Here is a 21,987-nt window from a genome sequence, read left to right as displayed (position 1 = left end):
CACTGGCTGGTCATTACTCCTTGCATGCCGCAAGGAATAAGATTATTATTTTTCACTGGTAACACTGATGATGATTTACAGCATGTTGTGAGTTAGCGTCGGTTAACACAGTTATCAAATAAAATTGCCTACTTAACAAATTATAAATTAGCTTCTAATCTGTTAAAATAAATTATTGTCACAAAGTAAAAGTAATGCACTTTAAAAAAAAGACGTAGAAAATAATTAAAAATATCAGGTTTATTTGTTCTAAGTGGCCAGCACTTGACTGCAAGATGTCAAGAATGTATATCTGTATGTTTCAATTATATTTTTATCTTGCTGATAGTATAGTATACTATGTAGGTTTACATAAGCGCTGCCAATACTTACACATTGTCATATGACGCGTTTTCAATAATACAGACAGACATTCTTCACATCACTTTAACATGAGCGTCACACACTTCATCGATCAAGCTCATTCTTTGGATATTTTATTCGAGAATCTGATTAGTTAGTTAGCAAAATCAAACAAAGACAAAACAGTGATTTATGGAGCAAAAACTCAAGAATGTAGATACGAGTTTTCTGATAGCCAAATCGATGAAACATGTACAACGCGTTTAGAAGCGTGTAGATATCTCGAGACATTGATATGAATTCGCATGTTAAGAGATTATATCGCACAAGATAACTTGATACTAAGCGTATGTGGCCTATTCCAGATAGGATACTGTGTGGTTACTCAAGATGAGAATGTGAGAATCGTTATGTCCAATACATCAACAGCCTATGTTTCCATAGTGGGGTGAGCGCAATTTGACCATTTTAATGTTTTCAACATTTGATCCAGATACATAAGATCCAGGTTTAACGAATAGCAATTATCGAACAAAACGTTTTTTCCTCGTGAATTGAAATTCAGCAGTTTTTAAAAGTTACGTAGTATGTATTTCCATAAACTATGGAACTAACTGCTGATAAAATATTTTTAGATTGTAAATAACTATTGTTAATAAACTGATAAGTTTAAGCACTTCACAACCACGAAACTCGGGTCTGATTAACTGTAAGATAATGCGATCCCAAATCAGATATCAAACTATTTCAAACTCATAATCGAATCGATTGGCATATCGATAACAATGTCTCGAGATATCAAACACCGGTACCTGTTTATCGGATACCCAGCAACCTCTCGGCGATGCCGACGTAGTAAATGGCTTGAGCGATACCGAAGAGCGGCGCGATGACGATCATTCGGCAAGCGCCGCCTTTGAAGAACGCCGTCGGACCTTCGTGCTTCAGCATTTGTCTGTAAAAAAACAAAAAAGTTTGAAAACAGTCTAGAAACAAACTTTTTTTCTTTTAAAAGGTAGAGAATCAAGTTGCCAAGTATCCTGGCAAGAGACTAGCAAGCTATGAGATTAATTTCACGTTATAATCAAAGAAATGATTCTTCACAATACTATGACCATAGACAAGTCCGTGTTAGTTAATGTTAGTGGACCGATGAAGAAGGATGAAGGGCACTTTATTTACGAAGCATGTCACACTTTTTATCTTGGATTGTGTACCGCTATCGAAAATCAAGATTACAGATGAGATAATTTACAATGTTTTTGACAATCGTAAAAATAAGACAAAATTAAGCTAAGGCTGTCTTGGGATGATACGTTTAAATGCGGACTTTAGCGTGTTAACTTCAATGCATAACTAAAATTACACAAAGTGAAGTTTTTTTACAGAATCACAATAGCTACGTAATTAAACTGTTTATGATATACAGTTGTAAACAACGATGATAAATCACCGAAATTAATACTTATTTCACGTTATCAGCTGGTGGCGACTTTAATTGATACTCGATGTAGACATAATACGTTATTTAGTGTCGATTTTGATAATAATTATCGCCAAAAAAGCGCGAGATTGTAGGTGCAATTTGAATCGCTCCAGCTGTTTATAAAATTGATCAAACCGTTGGAAATATTATGTACTGCATGACATTCAACAGCATACATTGTCATATGAATCCAAAAAAGTTCAATAATATTTTACTGCTTTAAAAGTAAACCAAAAAAAGTGCGATAGTGCCACTTTTACGGACACAAAATGATCCCAAAAGAATTGCAATAAGTCACTGTAGTTTAGTCAGGCAGTTAATCAGTTTGGGCATGTATGGAAGTGCGCACATTACATCGATTTGGTATCGGCCAATTCTTCATACAAAATAGAATCGGGCCCAACTATCGGCCAACTAAAAGTCAGTGGTATGTGCCTAGGTTTAGGGGGAGTCGCTCCTAGCAAACTTTTAAAGAAAAAAAAAAGAACTAAATAGTTTGACTCACGTGATACAATCCAAGATGGATGTATACTGGCGCTCGCCGCTGCCCTTGGTCAGCGTCTGCATGCGAGTCTTCACCACGTCCATTGGGTTCACCATCAGGGCTGCCGTCGAGCCGGACGCGCAACCAGACACGAATGACCACCTGGGGGCAGAAGGAAAATTGTTTTAGTGAATATTATTGTAAGTTTTGGTTAATTTTCGACTTTAAGATAAGACGGTAAGGTTTGAATTAAAGACAGCAGAGGCTTGGTGGACGTGCCACCTGAGCCACTGCCTAAAATGTGTCTCGGTTATGTCACGCTCCTCGTGGAGTTCCGAGCGTGACGAACAGCAGTATATCACGCTGAATGACACGTCCCGTCTTGATCGCCGTCACTTCCATAAACAGCCAGGAAATTATGTAAGAGATGTACTTATAAAGGAGCTTACCAGAAAGGTATAGTACCAGAAGGGTCTCTCGGGCCTAGGTCGTTGAGCGTGGCAAACAGCGAGAAGTAGATCACGCTGAATGACACGTCACGCCCCGCGGTGGACGTCACATCCTTTATACAGCCAGGAGATAATGTAAAACATGTATAAAGGAATATACCAGAAAGGTATAGTACCAGCAGGGTCTCTCGGACCCAGGTCGTTAAGCGTGGCGAACAGCGGGAAGTAGATCACGCTGAATGACACGTCACGCCCCGCGGTGGCCGTCACATCCTTTATACAGCCAGGAGATAATGTAAAACATGTATAAAGGAACTTACCAGAAAGGTATAGTGCCAGAAGGGTCTCTCGGGCCCAGGTCATTGAGCGTGGCAAACAGCGGGAAGTAGATCACGCTGAATGACACGTCACGTCCCAATCGCCGTCACTTCCTTAGCCCTTAGTTACAGCTCGAAGACAAATATAAGAGATGTATAAAGGAACTTACCAGAAAGGTATAGTACCAGCAGGGTCTCTCGGACCCAGGTCGTTAAGCGTGGCGAACAGCGGGAAGTAGATCACGCTGAATGACACGTCACGCCCCGCGGTGGCCGTCACTCCCTTGTACAGCCCGAAGATACCGCGCTCTCTGATCAGCTTCTTTGTAAGCTCCATCGCCGTGATGCGCTGGAATGTTTTGCCCTCTGAAACAAAGATATTATTTTGAGGTGCTTAAATTCTGTGATAGAAGTTAGAAGTGTTGACCAAAATTAAGCTAATCTGCTGCAGCGACACCAACTTCAAAGAGCTTGTTGCTGACGGAATATGGCAAAATAATATTACATTAGTCGTTGGTTAGTCAGCAGTCTTATGGCGGTTCATCCGACTCTACCCTCAACTACTACGTCAAAAGTAGTGACCAGTAGATCATACACATTTGTAGTCACTGGCCAGTAGAAAGAGTGTCTCCCAAAGACACTAGTGCAAAATCAACCATTGAAAAAAAATGGTCAAACTCGTTCAAAGACAGTTGAATCCCAATGGAAGCTGTAATAAAATATTCGCTTTAGCCTGATCCATGAGCAGCTATAGGAAAAATAGCTTATTCCCAACCAGTCACACTATACTGTGACTGGCTGGGAAAAATATGGTCCAATTGATTTTTCGTTCAATGTTATTTGAATCCCAGTGGAAGCTGTAATAACATACCCGCTTTAGCCTGAGCGGCTACTCGACCCGCGTCCTGCATCTGGATCTTGAGCAGTTCCATGGGAGTCGTGATGACGATCTGGCACGCGCCCGCCAGACCACCCGCCAACATTTGACGGGGAATTGGCAGCGAACTGGCAAAAAATAATTAAAACTTAATTAAACATAGAAAATAAAAATTCACGTAAGACACGCTGTAGTTTTACTTGGTGGGTCTAATAGGTCTTGGGCTTGTTTTAACGATCGAACCTAGGGGGTTGAAAATGTTGAAATAAATTCAGGAGATATAAAGAAAGAACTGAGATTTGAGTCGCTTTATAAAGCTCTCGCACTTGTAAATCTCTCGCGATTTCTAGTTGACGACTAGTGTTTTTATTTACTTAAATATTATTTTATTGACATACATAATCTTCATTCTAGCATATATATCTATATATATCATATATATATATATATCATATATATATACAGTCGTGGTCAACTAATTAGGGACGCTATATGACTAAAACACAAGATCGTCTCTCCAGTCCGAAAAAAAATCTTCACGAGGCTTTGTAGCTTATGCCTATTAGTAACAAGTAATTTGGCTAGTATTCTAAATATTTAAAGGCCAGAGAAGAAACTAGCTAGTTGCGATCAATATTTTTAAAATAAATAAATCATTGCCACCTACACATTTATTGACCTAGGGATGGACAACTAATTAGGGACACGTAACACTTTCACTGTAAATGTAAATAAATTGGTAATTATTTAAGTGTTTATTACATAAAATGTTTTCATTAATAAAAATAGAATACAAAACAAAATCATCAAACGCCTTTGTTGGTTATAACCATTTGACATCGGCGCGGCATCGATGCAATGAAATCATTACAGGTTTCTAAAGAAATATTATTCCGAAAACCTTCAAATGCCTCGAAAAGCTGATTTTTAGTGCCAGTACGTTGAGCTGCAACTTTTTTCTTCGCTTTATACCATAAGCTCTATCGGGCTTAAGTCTGGGTTGTTTTCGGGCCAATCTAGTACCGTCACTGACTGTTGCGCTAAGAACGATTAAACAGAGTACGCGGTAAGTTTTGGGTCGTTATCGTGTTGAAATGTTCATGACTCTGGTAAGACTTCTTCAGCATACAATAGCATCGTTTTTGCCAATATTCCTTTGTATTGGAATTGATCAAGTTTACCTTCAGTTCCTTTTATAGGTCCTACTCCATATTCAGAAAAACAGCCCCAGATTTGAAGATTGCCGCCTCCATATTTCACCTGCTTCTTCGTTTACTTTGGTTTCATTTCGGACTTTATAGGTCATTGCATGTATTGTCTGCCATCGGATGAATTAAGATTTATCTTGGTCTCGTCAGAAAACAGCACATTTCTCTATTGAGCAAAAGCCTAATGTCCATACTTTCTTGCAAACGCCAATCTTGTTTCTTTGTGTTCCATCTTCAGTAGTGGAACTTTTCGAGCAACTCTTCCTACAAGCTTTGCCTCCACCAGTCGCCTTCTGACGGTCCTCGCTGATACTCCAGCAGTCGGTTCTGGTCCAAAAACCTCGCTCTTGATCAGAATGGAACCCTTAAAGGGGTCTCTCTTCGCGAGAGTGACCATTCTGCGATCGTCTTGTGGGGTTGTTTTTATTGGCCTCTTCCTTCTAGGCACACTTTCTGTGGTTTCATGATTTTGAAATAAGCCACTGCATTGTAGATCATGTTTTTGCAACATTTCAGATGATCTGCAATTTACCGGTATGGCCATCCACGCTGATAAAGATTGATTATAGCTTAGCGCATTGTTGTTTTTCTTTCGACCCATTACCTTTAATTATTTGATGCGTTTTTAACTCGCACGATAAGAATGTCGCTTTTAAAATTGTCGCCGAAATTATACATGAACAGAATAAAAGTTGTTACTTTTTATTTTTTTAATTTTGAGGGAAAACCTTAAGCGTCCCTAATTAGGTGGCCAGGCCATCCGTACCATAATTATCAATTCATGTGTTTTGCTTAAGAATTTTTATTAGATTAGTAAGTTTTTTTTTTGTTATTGTATTCTATTAACTAGAGTACTTGATAGTCAATATGTTTACAAAGTAACAGTCAGTAATCTCGAATGAAGCTCACAATAATAGCATATGAACACTTAATATTGCTTAGTATTCTATCTGTCCCTAATTAGTTGACCACGACTGTATATATCATAGTCTGGTCTGTGAGACTGTGAGCACGTAGAAATTTGTCCAATGACCCCAAGCTACTCATCCTTATCGCTCGCGCGTAGGTAATTATATTGCTGTCGTGACTGTGCGACGGGCGCCCACAGTGCGAGCGCGACAGGAATATAGTCAGTCATTGGACAAAATTCTACGTGCTCACAGACCGGGCTTTAAAATAGTTAAAGTTAGCATATTTTTTTAGAAGTTATTAAGAAGCTCTTAGCAAACTTTTGTAATGCTGCTTCGTTTCCTAGCTCTTTACTCAATTTGTTACAAAAAAAATGAATCGACTGAACCTAACGATTAAAATGGTCCACATACCCGTCAGGCAGGGTGAGATAGTGTCGGAACATATCGTTGGCGGCCAGCTTGATCGCCTTCTCCGGCGTGATGAGGATGATGTTCACGGCGGACCCGCGGTACATGCCGAAGTAGCCCTCGGCTGCGTACGTCTTCTTGAAGCAGTCCAACCTGCGAGGGATATCCTAAGTTATACCAGAGTAAATACAAATGAGTAGGTCATCTTCATAGAAACGCACCGAGCGCGGTTTGTATGTGGGCGCGCGCCAATAGGTATGCGGCGCGCACGCACACACTGACAAAATTTAGCGTGGATTAGCGGTGAGGTGCATGCATGTGGTATTGGCGCGCTCACATACAAACCGCGCTCGGGCGTTTCTATGAAGATGACCTACTCATTTGTATTTACTCTGGTTATACAGTGTGTTAAGGACAAGCAAAGACCATAATAAGGTAAATTCTACCTATTTAGGATTTATTTTAGGTACGTTTTACATAACAAAGAAACTGCATTCAATCTCAGTCTTAGATTATGTCCTTTCTAATTGTTGAAATAAAATTAAAACGAGTTTTGTGGCGAACTTATGCCTTAAAGGGAGTCTCTGCCAGTTTAACTACGAAGCTACTAAGCACAAAAAAATGGTTTGGCGGTGCTAGAAAGCAAAGAAACTTTCGAGCTTCGTTTTGTAATAGGTATGCGTCTAATATTTAAGCTCTCATTGAAATGAACACCATGAAATTTAATAATATCATTGGATCTAATTAGCAGCAACCGGTCTTTAACAGGCAAACCTAGTTGCCAGTAGCTTATTAATTAAACAAACATATTGACACAAAACCGGATAGACTAGCTGGATCAGTTATCTAACGTAATATTCAAACTCAATAAACACTGGAATTCTGCAATATCATTCCACTCAAAATTCACAACAAGTTGTTTTTTTGTTTTCGAGAACAACAGGTAAACAAATCAAAACTACAATACGTCATAAAACATACGATCGTCATTGGTTTAGGGCATTTCTCATACTATTCGTAGTTTTCGTTTCAGCCAAATGACGTCCACTGCTGGACAAAGGCCTCCCCCAAGCATATTTTCCACAAAGACCGGTCCTGCGCCGCTCGCATCCAGCGACCTTCACCAGATCGTCGGTCCACCTAGTGGGGGGCCCATACTACGTCTTCTGGCCCGTGGTCGCCATTCGAGAACTATTTTGCCCCAGCGGCCATCAACTCTCCAGTTCGCTCGCTCCTCAGTTAGAAACATGTTAAAAACACGTGTATTGCAAATTGAACTCTATTACTTGACTTACATGTTCTTATATTGCTTCTCCCCATTTGGCCCAATGGTTTGGTTCTGCAGGCGGGTCTTCACAAGGTCAAGGGGAAACACCACGGAGACTCCCACGATGCCGGCAATGCCGCCGTTTATGATCTTGGGTAGCAATCTGCGAATAAATCGGTACAATACGACAATTGATATGGCATGCCGGTGAGTACAGATAGCATGTGAAGTTAAACATTGCAGCGTCTTATGTAAGTTGCAATAAGAGCTGTTTTCCAATAAAAATGTATAGCCTGTTGAGTATGTGCTACAATAACGCCTATCATTGTGAAAATTGCTCTGTAATCAATATGGCACACTCCATAATCATTTTAAGATTGATTACAATATTGTAGTGTACTGTAGTTCTATCGGTACCTATAGCATTTTAATTTATGTTGAATAAAAATAAGTTAGGCTTATTATTGAAGCATGAGAATACTAATTGTAATCATATAGGAATTCGTACACGATTTTGAATAAAAAAAAAATCGGTTTCCCTATCAATAAATTGATTGAAGGTTCAAATAATGTGACCCAATTTATGATCTATGTGACTGAAATAAGAAGTTTATGTTTTTAGACCTACTGTTAAATATTTCTCTCATGACAATTATAATAATTACAACATAAAACAATATGATTACTTACTTAGGATTTAACATTATATTGTGTTTATTCAGGCAATAAAGTTGACAATAATATACAGGGTGTCCCGTAATGTAACGTCAAGCCGGAACTGGGTGTTGAGGCAAGTTATGCTGGTTATCAGAAAAATATAAAAAAAAAATCTATGTGGCATTTTGTCAAAATAATAGGCATGTTAAAAAAATCCAAAAATTCTACTCCCGGTGACGGTCTTTTTACTCGTGTTGCCACAAATCTTCACTTTTTCCAATTGTTTTTTATGTTATGTAACCCTGAATAATGCTTCTCTAAATTGTTATCAAAATTACAAAACCAGCTGCTCCAACTTGGATGAAAAAAATACATTATTCCCAAAAAAAATATCAAAATAAAAATTTTGCCTAGTTTAAACTGACTGTACTGAAAAAAACTTGTACTACGCGGGTGTGGCAAGTGACGTCATAATTTGGCGCATTTAGTAAGGATTCCAAAATGGTATAACACTTTGTAAAATCATGGTGTAATTATCGACAATTTTTGTTTATTGGAAATAATCCCGATTTTAACTTTATCTACCTTGGTTAAAAATATTATTCTAATGTGCCCAAAATTCAAGTTTCTGGCTTAAGTGAGGTGGAGAAGCCATTTTAAAAGGTATGAGCGGGACGGAGAGGGCCATCTTACCAAGCAGGGATGTTATGGATATCCGTAACCGTAACCGAAACTATCGGATATCCGAAATAAAAAAATATCCATAACCGTAACCGAAACTGATTCAAAAGTTACGGATAGTTTCGGATAAAGGCGGAGTCTAAGTCTGCAAAACTCTATGAAATCTGCAGTATACACGCCGCAGCTGCAATGCCGCGCTGCCGATTTCATAGTTTTGCAGTTTGCGGTTGCAGTTTGCGGTCTGCGGCCCGTCTTGGAATTGTACCTTAAATCTTAATATTTGTTACCAACTTGTCTGGCATTGGCTGGCACCATCTAATATGCCAGCCTGTTTTACCTTTATCATACATAGGTGTCGTCTTAGTTGGTACATAAAGTAGCTATGTGGGTCACGCTCACGCAGCATCTTGCTATTTGTATTATACCTACATTTTTGAAATTCTAATAATTCCGTAACCGAAATTATCCGAAACTTTCGGATAATCTGAAATGATTTCATATCCGTGACCGTAACCGAAACCGGTATAATATTATTCTAATATCCGTAACCGTATTCATAACCAAAACTTCATATCCTTATTATCCCTGTTACCAAGTACAAGTGCAGACAGAGCAGGTAGTAAAGGCGCGCGCGCGGGTGACTTTTGTCACAGTATGTCAACTACTAATTACTGTCATGGTGACAAAAGTTTCTGTGACTGACTGTACGGTAGTCAGTCACAGAAACTTGAATTTTGGGCACATTAGAATAATAATTTTTAACCAAGGTAGATAAAGTTAAAAACGGGACTATTTCCAAAAAACCAAAAATTGTCGACAATCACAGCAAAAATTTACCAAGTGTTATACCATTTTGGAATCCTTACTAAATGCGCCAAATTATGACGTCACTTGCCACACTCGCGTAGTACATTTTTTTTTCAGTACAGTCAGTTTAAACTAGGCAAAATTTTTATTTTTAAATTTTTTTTGGGAATAATGTATTTTTTTCATCCAAGCTGGAGCAGCTGTTTTTGTAATTTTGATAACAATTTAGAGAAGCATTATTCAGGGTTACATAACAAAAAAAAAATTTGGAAAAAGTGAAGATTTGTGGCAACACGAGTAAAAGGACCGTCACCTGGAGTAGAATTTTTAGTTTTTTTTTAAATGCCTATTATTTTGAAAATATGCCACATAGATTTTTTTTTATATTTTTCTGATAACCAGCACAACTTGCCTCAACACCCAGTTCCGGCTTGACGTTACATTACGGGACACCCTGTATACAGTAAAAAGATTAACTGGTTTGCAAATAAGATAAATGAAAAAATAGTTTAAATAAACATTATTACAAATTCCTTTTATTAGAAAGAGTTTAATCTATTGTTAATGAAGTAAAGTTTTCATGAAGAGTATTTATATTTTTTATTTAACCAAACCAAACTAACATTTCTACTAAAATAAAAAGACAGCATAAAAAGAGTCATTCTAGCTTTGCTTCAAAAAATTAACATAATGCAGTCAATGACAAATACTCCTCAAACAAATACACAGTAATGGTCCTAACAATACTCAATCTTCATACAAATAGGTTGAAATTATAATGAAACTGTGCAACATTGAGCCAAGGCCACTGAAAAAATGTGTAAAACTATGTGACTACAGTGTTTATGCCAACTGAAACTGACTCTACATAAATTGTTGTAATTGACCCTACAATATGATATTCATTTAGCAGCAATTGTGTATGTAGGGCATGGCATGTGCCAACAATAGTTTTAATGAAGCCACTACCTAAAATTAAAATTTTAATACTGTAGGTACAATGGCTCTGAAAAGTAGAATATTTATGTTCAAAGAAGAGTACTGTAATGTATAAAACAGGAAGGGAAATGTTACCTAGTATAGTATTTTACTAATAATGATTCAAATTCTCTATAGGGGTTTTTACTAGTCAAAAGTTCTAAAATGTGATGGGTAGCATTAAATTCTTCAATCTAAGAAAAATTAGGTATAGTGATATAAAAAGCTCAAAAATTAAATTAAATACATACGAGAATTGTTGTGGTGGTGGCGGTGGTAGTTGTTTTGAACCCATGTTTGTTCTGTTTGGATCTGTGAAGAATAAAATTAGAATGAACTTTAAAATACACAGTAAAATTCAATTCATAAATATTTAAAATAGTCTACTAGTTATGGGACGTTTTTTGTATCTTTAAAAAAATGTGAGACTTAGCTATTACTTGAACTCACTGTGATGAAATATTAAACAAAAATTATTAAATACATTTAAAATAAATATTCCACACAAAAATATAAAAAAATAAAAATGTTTAAATTGAATATTTTTCTACACTTTATGCAATAAATATTAACTGAATATTTTATTTAAAATAAATTTTATTTTTATCAAAATGCGGCACGTTCTATCCCAATATTTTACGTAATCAAAATGGCATAAAACTAAAACTTACTTTGTGTTACACAGAAGCTTCTTAATTTTTGTGGCCAAATTAAAGAAAACACATACTGGATTTAATTCTATAGAGGGGAAATGAAGTTGAAAACTATTGAAGAAAATTGAAATCGATAAAATCCCGGAGATGACAGTTTGATTGATTTTTTGATGTTTGACACAACACCGCGTATCTGTTTGACGTTTGAAGACAGCTGATGGTCGATAAGGATGGAGCACACAAATGAAAAATACCGTTATCACTAAATAACGTTATTAATACCTTATCTTTCTTTTTTTATCTTGTTTGCTGTTTTTGTGATGGGATAATCGGAGCCACCATTTAACACATGATTGTGTAATCCAATATTCTAATGCTTAACGCTGTGTGATACACAGCGTGTTTTAAGCAAATAAATGTATTCTTATTCTTCTTAAAAAGCATCCAAAAGCTCACTTGTACGAATTTGTAACTATAATAAATAACGTGGTTACTATAATAAGTAGGGCTAGCTTAGAGAATTAAAAATCCTCTAAGAGGACTAGGATTCAGAATCCTATCATCTACTTATTATGACAAATTTATATAAGTCGGTATCCCACATGTTTACGCAACATAAAGTTAGATAGTTGTCCCTTAAAACTTCCTAATTGTTTTACGATGCAAGAAAGGTAGAAGAGATTGTTCGTCTAATCTCCTCGACACGGCGACGCACAATGATAAGGTAGATATGGATAATATCATAGCAACAAGTTTCATAACTTTATTATTAAGCCCAAAACTTATAAAATCAAATAGTCGCAGTAAATGGCACACATGGCCACATTAATGCGCTAGAACTAGTTTATCAAAAACAATATCATCAAAATGGTGATCCTTAATTTAAAGACATAAAGCTCAGAACAGAAATACACTGTAAGTTACGAGTCACAACAATCGGATCATCGAGAATGAAAGTACAATTAAGTTTTATGTGGTACTTTGAACAGAACTGTATACCCGTTTTTTGCACTGGGAAATTATAGCCATTGCCTATCAGGGCAGTCCCTTTCAACATTATTTTCCGTGTCTAACCATATAAAAGATCCCATATTTCTCTATCGGAGCATCACATCATCAGTTGCTATCAACCAGTGAACAATACAAACAATCGACATGGCATCTAAGGTTTTGGTAAGAAATAAATAAAAATAAATAAATTAAAGGTTGATTATTCCTAAAATCGATAGCAATCAATCTCCTACATTACTACAGGACTTATGTCATACCATAATATAGTGGTGATCCTTCTGTCGCTGGAATACACAGGCTACAATGTTCGTCAACTTACAGGTCTCATTCCTGGCCGTCGTCGCAGCAGTCTTGGCATCCACTAAGCCAGACAAAAGAAGTGTGGGGTACGACACTGCCGGATGGAATTCATTGGCTGGATGGAACGTCCCTTTCCCGCCTGCATCTCATAGCATTGGAGCCTATTCTCACGCTCATGGTATGGGTAAAACTCTAACGATTCTGTTTTTCATACCAATAAAACAATGATGATAAGTGTCTTTTAGAGCAATTTGTAAGAAACCTGTGTTCGATATGTCGAAAAAAAAATTTGTTGATGAAATCTGAAGTAGTCAGACTCACCCTAATCATGCTGAACTCCATTGAAGTGATGGTTTTTCAGCGCCAGCTTCAGACACCAGTTCAGACGTAGCGGGAGCCGTAGCAGCAGCCAAAGACGCGGCCGCAGCAGTGATGGCTGCCCAGCACGAAGTAGCAGCTGCGAAGCACGCCGCCATCGAGCAGCAGAGCATCGCTGGGGCGAAGGAAGTTGCTGCTGCTCACGCAGCACACAAAAGGTTAGTTAAGGAAGAGCTTATTGCAACTCTGACAACAGAAACTGATTTTGGAAAGGTTCCAATAATAACTTTGGTATTATGAGCAATCGTACGTAATACTCGTATAAATAACTTTTTATGAGTGGTTCTTTAACCACAATGAGGAAACTCATGGCCTGAATCTCACCTGCTGGAAAGTGATGTGGTTGAGGATTCCAGATGTAACTCGCTTCCACCTTCAGCATGTTGAGTTTAGTTACTGCCACGAACTAAATTAATGTTTTAGTGAAGAGGCAGCCAGACACGCGCGCGCTCACGCTCTCGAAGCTGCGCAGGCGGCGGTCCAAGCCCAAGCTCAGCTGGCAGCCGCCAAAGCCCGCGCTGCTGTCGCGCAGAAGATAGCTGCAGCGAGGGAAGCGGCTGCTGCAAGGGCGCTGCAGCGAGCTGCTCATACACAAGCTGCTAGGCTGCATAACGCTGGTAAAATGTTTTGTATTGTGACGGCGTTGCACTTGCGATTTTCTATTTTCATTACCCTGATGGGTAACTTCACTTGCTACTGCTTTAAACGAAATGTGGAATGTAATTTGCACAACTCTGAAACTGGCGAACTAAATTGTGTATGATATAAACCAAGGCAACTTGAAAGCAATCCGAATTAGAATAATTTCTGCATGAATAAAAACATTTTTTGACGTGCGAACTGTGTATAACCCGCATAACATCTGCTTAATTAATTTAGACAACGTAAAAACAATTTTTTTGACGTGCGAACTGTGTAACCCGCATAACATTTGCTTAGTTAATTTTAGATAACGTTTTAATTTAATTATTGTGCTAACTTCAAATTCCTTCCAAACATTTTTAAAGCGACTTTCTTATTCCTAGACATCGAAGCCCTCAAACTATCCGTGATCCAGAGCTCCGGAGCCGCTGGCGCTGCTGGTGCGGCCCAGCACGCTGCCACTGCCGCTGCCGCTGCTCTAAACACAGCTGGATGGAACCCCACTTGGCCTAAGCCTTGGGCTTCTAACGGCTGGGCCCAGAACTCTAGCCCTTGGAACTGGTCTTAAGACTACGATTGAGAAATCTCGGAAGAAAATTGAATTTTGGAAATTGATTTTGACCTTAGTATAACTTTAATTAAGTTTGATTTCATATCGTGAGCGTTGGTTTTTGCGACAGGATGTTTTTGTTGATTTTAGTAAGTAAATACAACCTACTATCGATTTTATACAACTGTTTATCTGATTTTGCTGATAATATAACTTTATCTCTGCCTATGATGAAAATATTTTCGTAGTTTTAAATTAGGTTTACTTAAAAATAATAATTTAGAATTAGTTTACTAGGTAATAATAAGTTTGTATTCTCGAATTGTTTTTAAAACCATGTTATAACATTACAATAAAGCATTGTTACCACAATATACTTCGTTTCGTTAAACTTTAAGACAAAACTCCGAACTATTTGCCCTAAAAACATCGGGATTGATTGGTATTTTACGCCTGCGCGGTTGCCTAGGCAACGGGAGAAAAGCTCCATCTACCGATCCCTCCCAGCATCCCTCATCTGTTCCTCACAAGAATATTTTTCACTAAAATGACGTAATAAAAACAGTGAGTGTTATGCAAAACAAATGAAGAACATAATATAAGGTAAGGCTGTTGGTGTAGTGTAGTAGTGCCCTTATATCTTCATAATTAAAGCACCATTTAGCTCTGAAGGTGTGGTCAAATATTCAAGAGCTGTCTAAGTTAGTTTCATGCTTAAAGTACCTACTTACCTAGGTACGTCTTGCTTACGGGTTCACTAATCTTGTATGAGTGAAGGGATGATCTAAGAAACCTTTTACATAGGCTTAACATTATGTCAATGTTTATAGTGAGTTTAAATATAAAAATACGTATTATGAGACGATGTTTTCCCCAAAATACTGATAAAATGTTAAATCAATAAATAAATACTGTTACTACTCATAGGTAGATAGATTAAAAAAAATATCACATCACACAAAAACTGGTAAAACAAGAAAATAATAGATTTCTTTTCTAAGCAAGAAAATACATAATTATAATCATTATGTATCTTAACACTAGGTCTTCCTAACAACCATGTCACTAAGCGTGATACTGGTGGTGTTGTGCTGCGGCACACTGCTGGAAGCAGCCGACCCTGATCGCCGTCGGTATACCAACCCCACTTACTACAATGTGGGGGGAGTACTGTCCAGTAACGAGTCTATTGCTTTCTTCAAGGATACTATATCGGTGAGGAATAGAGCCAGATCAGTATTAAACTAGTTGCACCATCTTACTTTACTATAACATCAAAAGTCTGTCACAACTCCATACAAAAACATCGATTTTCGATATTGTTATGTTACGGTGTAAGTTATGTATGTAGTTCCCTAATAAAACAGTTACCTAGTTTCTAAAATTAAAAACTACTTTTTCAGAATCTGAACTTCAAAGACCAGTATGTGCCTCGAGGAGTGACTTATCACGATTACTCGATATTAATGGACCCAAATCCAATCAAAACAGCGTTAAATGTTTGCAAAGACCTCATAGGACATAGAGTAAGTAAACAGAAACATATCCTACGGATAAAAGACGGGTAATATCTTCAAGCTTGATACTATATTCGTGCGTTTTAGGTATATGCGGTGGTGGTATCTCATCCTCTAACTGGAGACTTGTCTCCTGCAGCGGTATCTTACACAAGTGGCTTTTACCACATTCCAGTAATCGGCATATCCTCAAGAGATTCTGCGTTCTCCGACAAGAACATCCACGTGTCCTTTCTGAGGACCGTACCACCGTATTCACATCAAGCAGACGTGTGGGTGGACGTGTTGAAACACTTCAACTACATGAAGGTAATCGTGATTCACAGCTCAGATACTGATGGCCGAGCGATTCTTGGAAGGTTAGTGCATGTCTTTCTTTCATTACTTCGTTTAAATAACAACTGATTTTAAGGAACTAAATAATTTTCAGATTCCAAACAACCTCGCAGAATGTCGACGATGACGTTGATCGGAAAGTGGTCGTTGAACAAGTGATTGAGTTTGAACCAGGTTTGGATTCCTTCAGCGATAAATTGATCGAGGTTAAGAGTGCACAAGCGAGGGTTTTCCTTATGTACGCCAGGTAAACGGAACGCCTAGAATATTATTAACAGCATATTCACCATGCAGAATAAGTCTACGAAGATTTCTTAGATGAAATCCATATAGGATTAGTTTCCTAACAAAGTACCTACACTTCTCTCCTTTTGCAGTAAGACTGATGCTGAAATTATCTTCCGTGACGCAACGTTCCTGAACATGACCACTACTGGTTACGTGTGGATGGTGACAGAGCAGGCGTTGGATGCTGCTAATGCACCTGAAGGACTTTTGGGGCTGAGACTAGTCAATGCTACTAATGAACATGCTCACATTCAGGACTCAATGTAAGTACCTTTATTGCCAAGATCTCAAGTGACTACTCACGTAATGAAAGACCAGTCCAGTTATAACTTTAAACGAATTTCAGATACGTGCTCGCGTCAGCTATTCGCGACATGAACACTACAGAGGAGATCAATGCTCCACCATCAGACTGCGATAACTCTGGCTCAATCTGGACCACAGGGCATCATCTCTTCGACTACATAAGGAAACAAAAACTGGAGAATGGGGCGACGGGATATGTTGCGTTCGACGATCACGGCGACAGAGTCCATGCTGAATATGATATGGTCAATGTGAGGGCTCAAGGAGAACATGTGGCAGTTGGGAAGTACTATTACTCCAAGGTACCTATTCTATAATAATATGTGCTTGCCTTTCGCTTGACTAAATAGGTTGACGATTTTCACTTAAATATGAGCTTTATTTATAGGAAACACAAAAAATGCGTCTGGAGTTGAAGGAAAATGAAATCATATGGATGGGACGAAGTCCATCCAAACCAGAGGGTTTTATGATACCAACACATCTCAAGGTATTGACTATTGAGGAGAAGCCTTTTGTCTACGCTCGACGGATAAATGATTACAGCGACTGCACACATGAAGAAATACCATGTCCACATTACAATGCTAGTGATGAAACAGGTTCGTACTTCATAACAAAAACTAGTGACATACTACAATATCACAAAGTCATCAACATAACTTCAAAATATACTGCTCTTGACAGGTCAAATGTACTGCTGCAAAGGATTCTGCATGGACTTATTGAAACACCTCTCAAAAGTGATCAATTTTACGTATTCACTGGCTCTATCGCCTGATGGCCAATTCGGCAACTACATCATAAAGAATTTCTCCATGCCCGGTGCGAAGAAGGAATGGACGGGACTCATAGGTAACAATATTCTACATAATTTACCGAAAACTTACTTAAATCTTCAAATATCTAGAAATATCTACAGCTAATTTTGAAACTTTCAGGTGAATTAGTGTATGAAAGAGCAGACATGATCGTAGCACCATTGACTATCAATCCTGAGAGGGCAGAATTTATTGAATTCAGTAAACCCTTCAAGTACCAAGGTATTACAATACTGGAGAAAAAGGTATGAGACACCGTGACTCTCTTGACTATTTGCTGACAAGTACCATCTTGTAATTAAATCTTTTTTCAGCCATCTCGATCTTCGACCCTCGTATCTTTCTTGCAACCATTCTCAAACACCCTATGGATTCTTGTCATGGTATCCGTGCACGTGGTTGCTCTAGTTTTATATCTGTTGGATAGATTTTCTCCATTCGGAAGGTTCAAGCTAGCTAATATTGACGGCACTGAAGAAGATGCTTTGAATTTGTCAAGTGCCATTTGGTTTGCGTGGGGAGTGCTCTTGAACAGCGGTATTGGGGAAGGTAAGAAACCTGTAATATAAATTCCCTAATTTACACACAGAGTGACAATATCGTACAAGAAAATGTTATTTTTGATTTTTCAGGTACACCCCGCAGTTTTTCGGCAAGAGTCCTCGGCATGGTCTGGGCAGGTTTCGCTATGATCATCGTTGCTTCCTACACTGCCAACTTGGCCGCTTTCCTCGTGCTCGAAAGGCCGAAAACCAAACTTACCGGGATCAATGATGCTAGAGTAAGAACCCTATAATAATACCTAAGCTATTAAGTAATATCCATCAGGTTGAGATCTAGACCTTTCACCAATTTAGTTCTAATGTTCCACAGTTGCGTAATACGATGGAAAATCTAACATGTGCAACGGTGAAAGGATCTGCCGTAGATATGTATTTTAGACGGCAGGTGGAATTGTCCAACATGTATAGAACAATGGAAGCAAACAACTACGATAACGCGGAACAAGCTATTCAAGATGTGAAGAATGGGTATGTAAATAGAAGATAACAACAGGAATTCGTGACTATTTCAGATAACATTTCTGTAAACACTGAAAATGTTTTTTTAGGAAACTTATGGCGTTTATTTGGGATTCCTCCCGCCTGGAATTTGAGGCAGCCCAAGATTGTGAGCTTGTGACGGCCGGAGAACTTTTCGGCAGATCGGGATATGGCGTGGGATTGCAAAAAGGATCACCATGGGCCGATCTCGTTACATTAGCTATATTGGATTTTCATGAAAGTACGTAATAATGCAATTACCTACTTAATTAATGTCATATAGGTAGATAGGGGATGAAAGGAACAATACTAATAGCGTTATTTTTTTCTTAGGTGGGATAATGGAATCTCTAGACAACCAATGGATCTTACGAAACAATATGCTGAATTGCGAGGAGAATGAGAAAACACCGAACACTTTAGGGCTCAAAAACATGGCTGGAGTATTCATTCTGGTGTTAGCTGGCATTATTGGAGGAATAGTGCTGATAGTTATCGAGGTCGTGTACAAACGACACCAGATACGAAAACAGAAGAGGATGGAGATAGCCCGACACGCCGCAGACCGCTGGAGGGGAGCCGTAGAGGTAAACAAGGCTAAGGCAGAAACCATTATGGATCACTACAACGTCAAAAACCAGATAGAGAGCAAAATATAAACGACAGGCGTTAAAATATTGTCAACTACCAATACTTAAAGTATTTATTCAAATAAACACGTTTCACGTTCATAAGAATCTTAACTTTTATTGTACGACAAAGTTGTCCCCGCTGCTTATCTGAGGACCACCGAGTCGCTGGGTGTGATAGAATTGGTGTCGTAAGTAGATTTACATCTCTCACTGTAGTTTTTGACATGACCTAGGTGCATTTAGGATGGGAATGTACAACCTCCGTCACTCACAAACTAAATAGCTCTTACTATTCCAGCCAATACTTAGCCCATTTCAAGTTAACAGTAAAAAAATGTCCTACAACTTTTCATTACAGGACCATCCCACATTGCATTTTGATCTTCCAACTTATGCCTGTTTTGTTCTGTCCATAGGAATGCGATGATAGATTTTAGTAATAGAAGCAAAGGCATGCGGTACTACTTCCTCTATCCTGTATGCTGAGATGTTGACGCAATCTTCTGGAATGCTCTTTTACTTAGGTTCATTTTTTATGAGATTCTGAACGTGACGTAATTTCAGAAACGCAAGTCGCTCCGAGCTGCGATTCTGCCTGCCCAACGGCGGATCAAGTCGAACGGAGTGAAGGAAGCTGGCAGCATCAGTTTGGCAGTGGACCGTGGAGCCCGGAGGAGGGACGAGCCGCGTGTGCCGAGATATTTACCAGCCTACACTCCTGACGTGTCTCACCTTGTCGTTTAAGTTAAAAAACAAGAACAACTAAGTGGTAAGAAGTACAGCTACTGATGTAGTCAGAATTAAACGACATGGTCAAGATTTTGCATCTTAGTCGTCAATTAAACCTAACAAGAACATCTTGAGAACATAAATTGGTAATTAGCCAGAAACAGTAGAAAATGGTAAGGAACAAAGAGTACGACCACGTCAGTATGCGAATAAAGTCAGAAATAAGTAGAATCAATGTTGTTTATACATGCTGATTTTTTAAAAATAATTCACTGCATTTTTATCTAGCTGTGACGAACAACTCTTGGTCAAAGGTTTCAAGTTCCACCAAGCCACCGTTGATAGTCTATATTAGTTTCATAATGAAAAAGTTGGCCTACAAAAATTTGTTAGGTAAAATTACTACTATTTAAAAAGTCTAAAAAGTAATGTCATGGAATATGTATGTCTAGAAGGTAGGTTATAACTTTAAACTAATGGTATATGAGAAAAATAAGATAGACTCGAAGTCATTCTAAACTTCTAAAGGCTCGAAAATTTTTGATTGCGAGAGCAAAACGAGATTGGCATGATTTTAAACTTATTTCTAGCAAAAAATATGGATAAATTAATTGGTAAATAATAAACTATAATAATATTCGTACATATAAATATTATTATTATAAAGTTCCTTCACGATTGGCTGTATTTACATACAGGCACAAACTTAGTTGAATAAATGTGTAGCTAAATTACATAACTTTTAGGATAGGGTACATAAGAACACCATTAAACTATTATAAAATTAAATATGAATCGAAATTCTTATTAAGAGCGTTTACGTCTAGCGTGGCATGTCAAGTTTAGGTAATTTCGATGCTATTTTTATTCACACTAAAATAATTATGACTGTGTGCGTGTTCTCACGCTCTATAGTCAAACCAAAATACTTTGATCCACCATCGTAAAAGTGTGCCAGGCTGTCAAGTGACAGCTCAAGGAAACTATAAAATCTTCAAATCTTCCAATACCGACTCCATAATTATAAATAATGGTATACATTAGTCCTAATCAATAATAAATACGTAAATTCTTTATCAAATAGTAAATTATCAAAGGTTTTTCACTATTTTGAGAATATTTTATACAGCCTATGTTCAGCAGAAAAAAAATTGAATTTTAATGGTGAGAGATTTTTTCAAATCGGTTCTATTCAAAACAAACTTTTCCTGTTTACTATTCTTTTTTTATCCGGAAAATGCATAACATTTCATACCCACCAGCTGCGGGGGCAGCTAGTGGGTTATGTGGGGTTCTTCCTACCAGAAGGTGGGTAGCCCCTACACCCACTAAAAATCTGACTGTTTCTGCTATGATCCATATGAGTGATATGAGGGAACGCGGGACATCGCCATTGGCTGTTGCCTGTAGGATTCGTCCTTAGATGCCACCAGACACCTCCATGTCTAGCGACCGAGGCCTGTTAGGAAGGGACAGTTGGAGACCATAAGCTGTCCTCTTGCGCCCAGGGTGTCGGCGGCGGATAACCGGAGTGTCGGCTGAGGCCTCTCGCTCCCCCTTTCCACTGCTTCTTTCTGTGAAAGAACACTTTCACAGAAAGTAAGCACACTATACCATAAGATTATTTGTCTCATCATATATTTTATATACTAATGTAGATATTGTTTCCGAAAGCGAGCGGGTTCATTCCGTACCTTCATGCGTTCTCTAGCAAAAGCTGAAAATCAGTGTTCTGCCCTTTTGAGGGTAGTGTTTATACTGAGCTCTTTGCTTTTTACATCGCTGCGGCACACATCACTCTGACGCAGGGAACTATTTGAAACGCTAGTCATCTTTATTTTATGTTGTTTTGTCACTTTTGTTATGTTGCAACTGTTGAAATTATTACTAACCTGTGTAACAAAATACC

General features: G+C 38.2%; 3 protein-coding genes across 3 annotated transcripts; 2 read left to right on the top strand and 1 right to left on the bottom strand.

Annotated features, from left to right (window-relative positions):
- Positions 1-1,011: 1,011 nt before the first annotated feature.
- LOC135081568 (mitochondrial glutamate carrier 1-like) lies at positions 1,012-11,741 on the bottom strand. The gene is made up of 8 exons (XM_063976310.1): positions 11,544-11,741; positions 11,124-11,184; positions 7,778-7,912; positions 6,486-6,635; positions 3,950-4,083; positions 3,249-3,444; positions 2,334-2,474; positions 1,012-1,297 (listed from the first exon to the last, which is right to left on the bottom strand). The coding sequence occupies exons 2-8, from the start codon at positions 11,165-11,167 to the stop codon at positions 1,159-1,161; spliced, it is 939 nt and encodes a 312-aa protein (XP_063832380.1). The 5' UTR covers positions 11,168-11,184; positions 11,544-11,741; the 3' UTR covers positions 1,012-1,158.
- Positions 11,742-12,354: 613 nt separating this feature from the next.
- Positions 12,355-14,769, top strand: LOC135081749 (uncharacterized). Its single transcript, XM_063976534.1, has 5 exons — positions 12,355-12,698; positions 12,858-13,014; positions 13,198-13,372; positions 13,638-13,831; positions 14,240-14,769. Exons 1-5 carry the CDS (start codon positions 12,681-12,683, stop codon positions 14,422-14,424), a joined length of 729 nt encoding a protein of 242 aa, XP_063832604.1. The 5' UTR covers positions 12,355-12,680; the 3' UTR covers positions 14,425-14,769.
- Positions 14,770-15,472: 703 nt separating this feature from the next.
- Positions 15,473-20,662, top strand: LOC135081566 (glutamate [NMDA] receptor subunit 1). Its single transcript, XM_063976309.1, has 15 exons — positions 15,473-15,621; positions 15,810-15,932; positions 16,011-16,282; positions 16,354-16,506; positions 16,637-16,810; positions 16,894-17,155; positions 17,242-17,455; positions 17,541-17,708; positions 17,795-17,919; positions 17,989-18,223; positions 18,307-18,455; positions 18,548-18,705; positions 18,786-18,958; positions 19,051-19,304; positions 19,914-20,662. The coding sequence occupies exons 2-15, from the start codon at positions 15,873-15,875 to the stop codon at positions 20,091-20,093; spliced, it is 2,577 nt and encodes an 858-aa protein (XP_063832379.1). The 5' UTR covers positions 15,473-15,621; positions 15,810-15,872; the 3' UTR covers positions 20,094-20,662.
- Positions 20,663-21,987: the final 1,325 nt, after the last annotated feature.

The sequence above is a fragment of the Ostrinia nubilalis genome, chromosome 20 (genome assembly GCF_963855985.1).
Source record: "Ostrinia nubilalis chromosome 20, ilOstNubi1.1, whole genome shotgun sequence".
Classification (NCBI taxonomy): Eukaryota; Metazoa; Arthropoda; class Insecta; order Lepidoptera; family Crambidae; genus Ostrinia; species Ostrinia nubilalis.
Note: the sequence above shows the minus strand (reverse complement) of the source record. Positions and strands in the feature narration are given on the sequence as shown.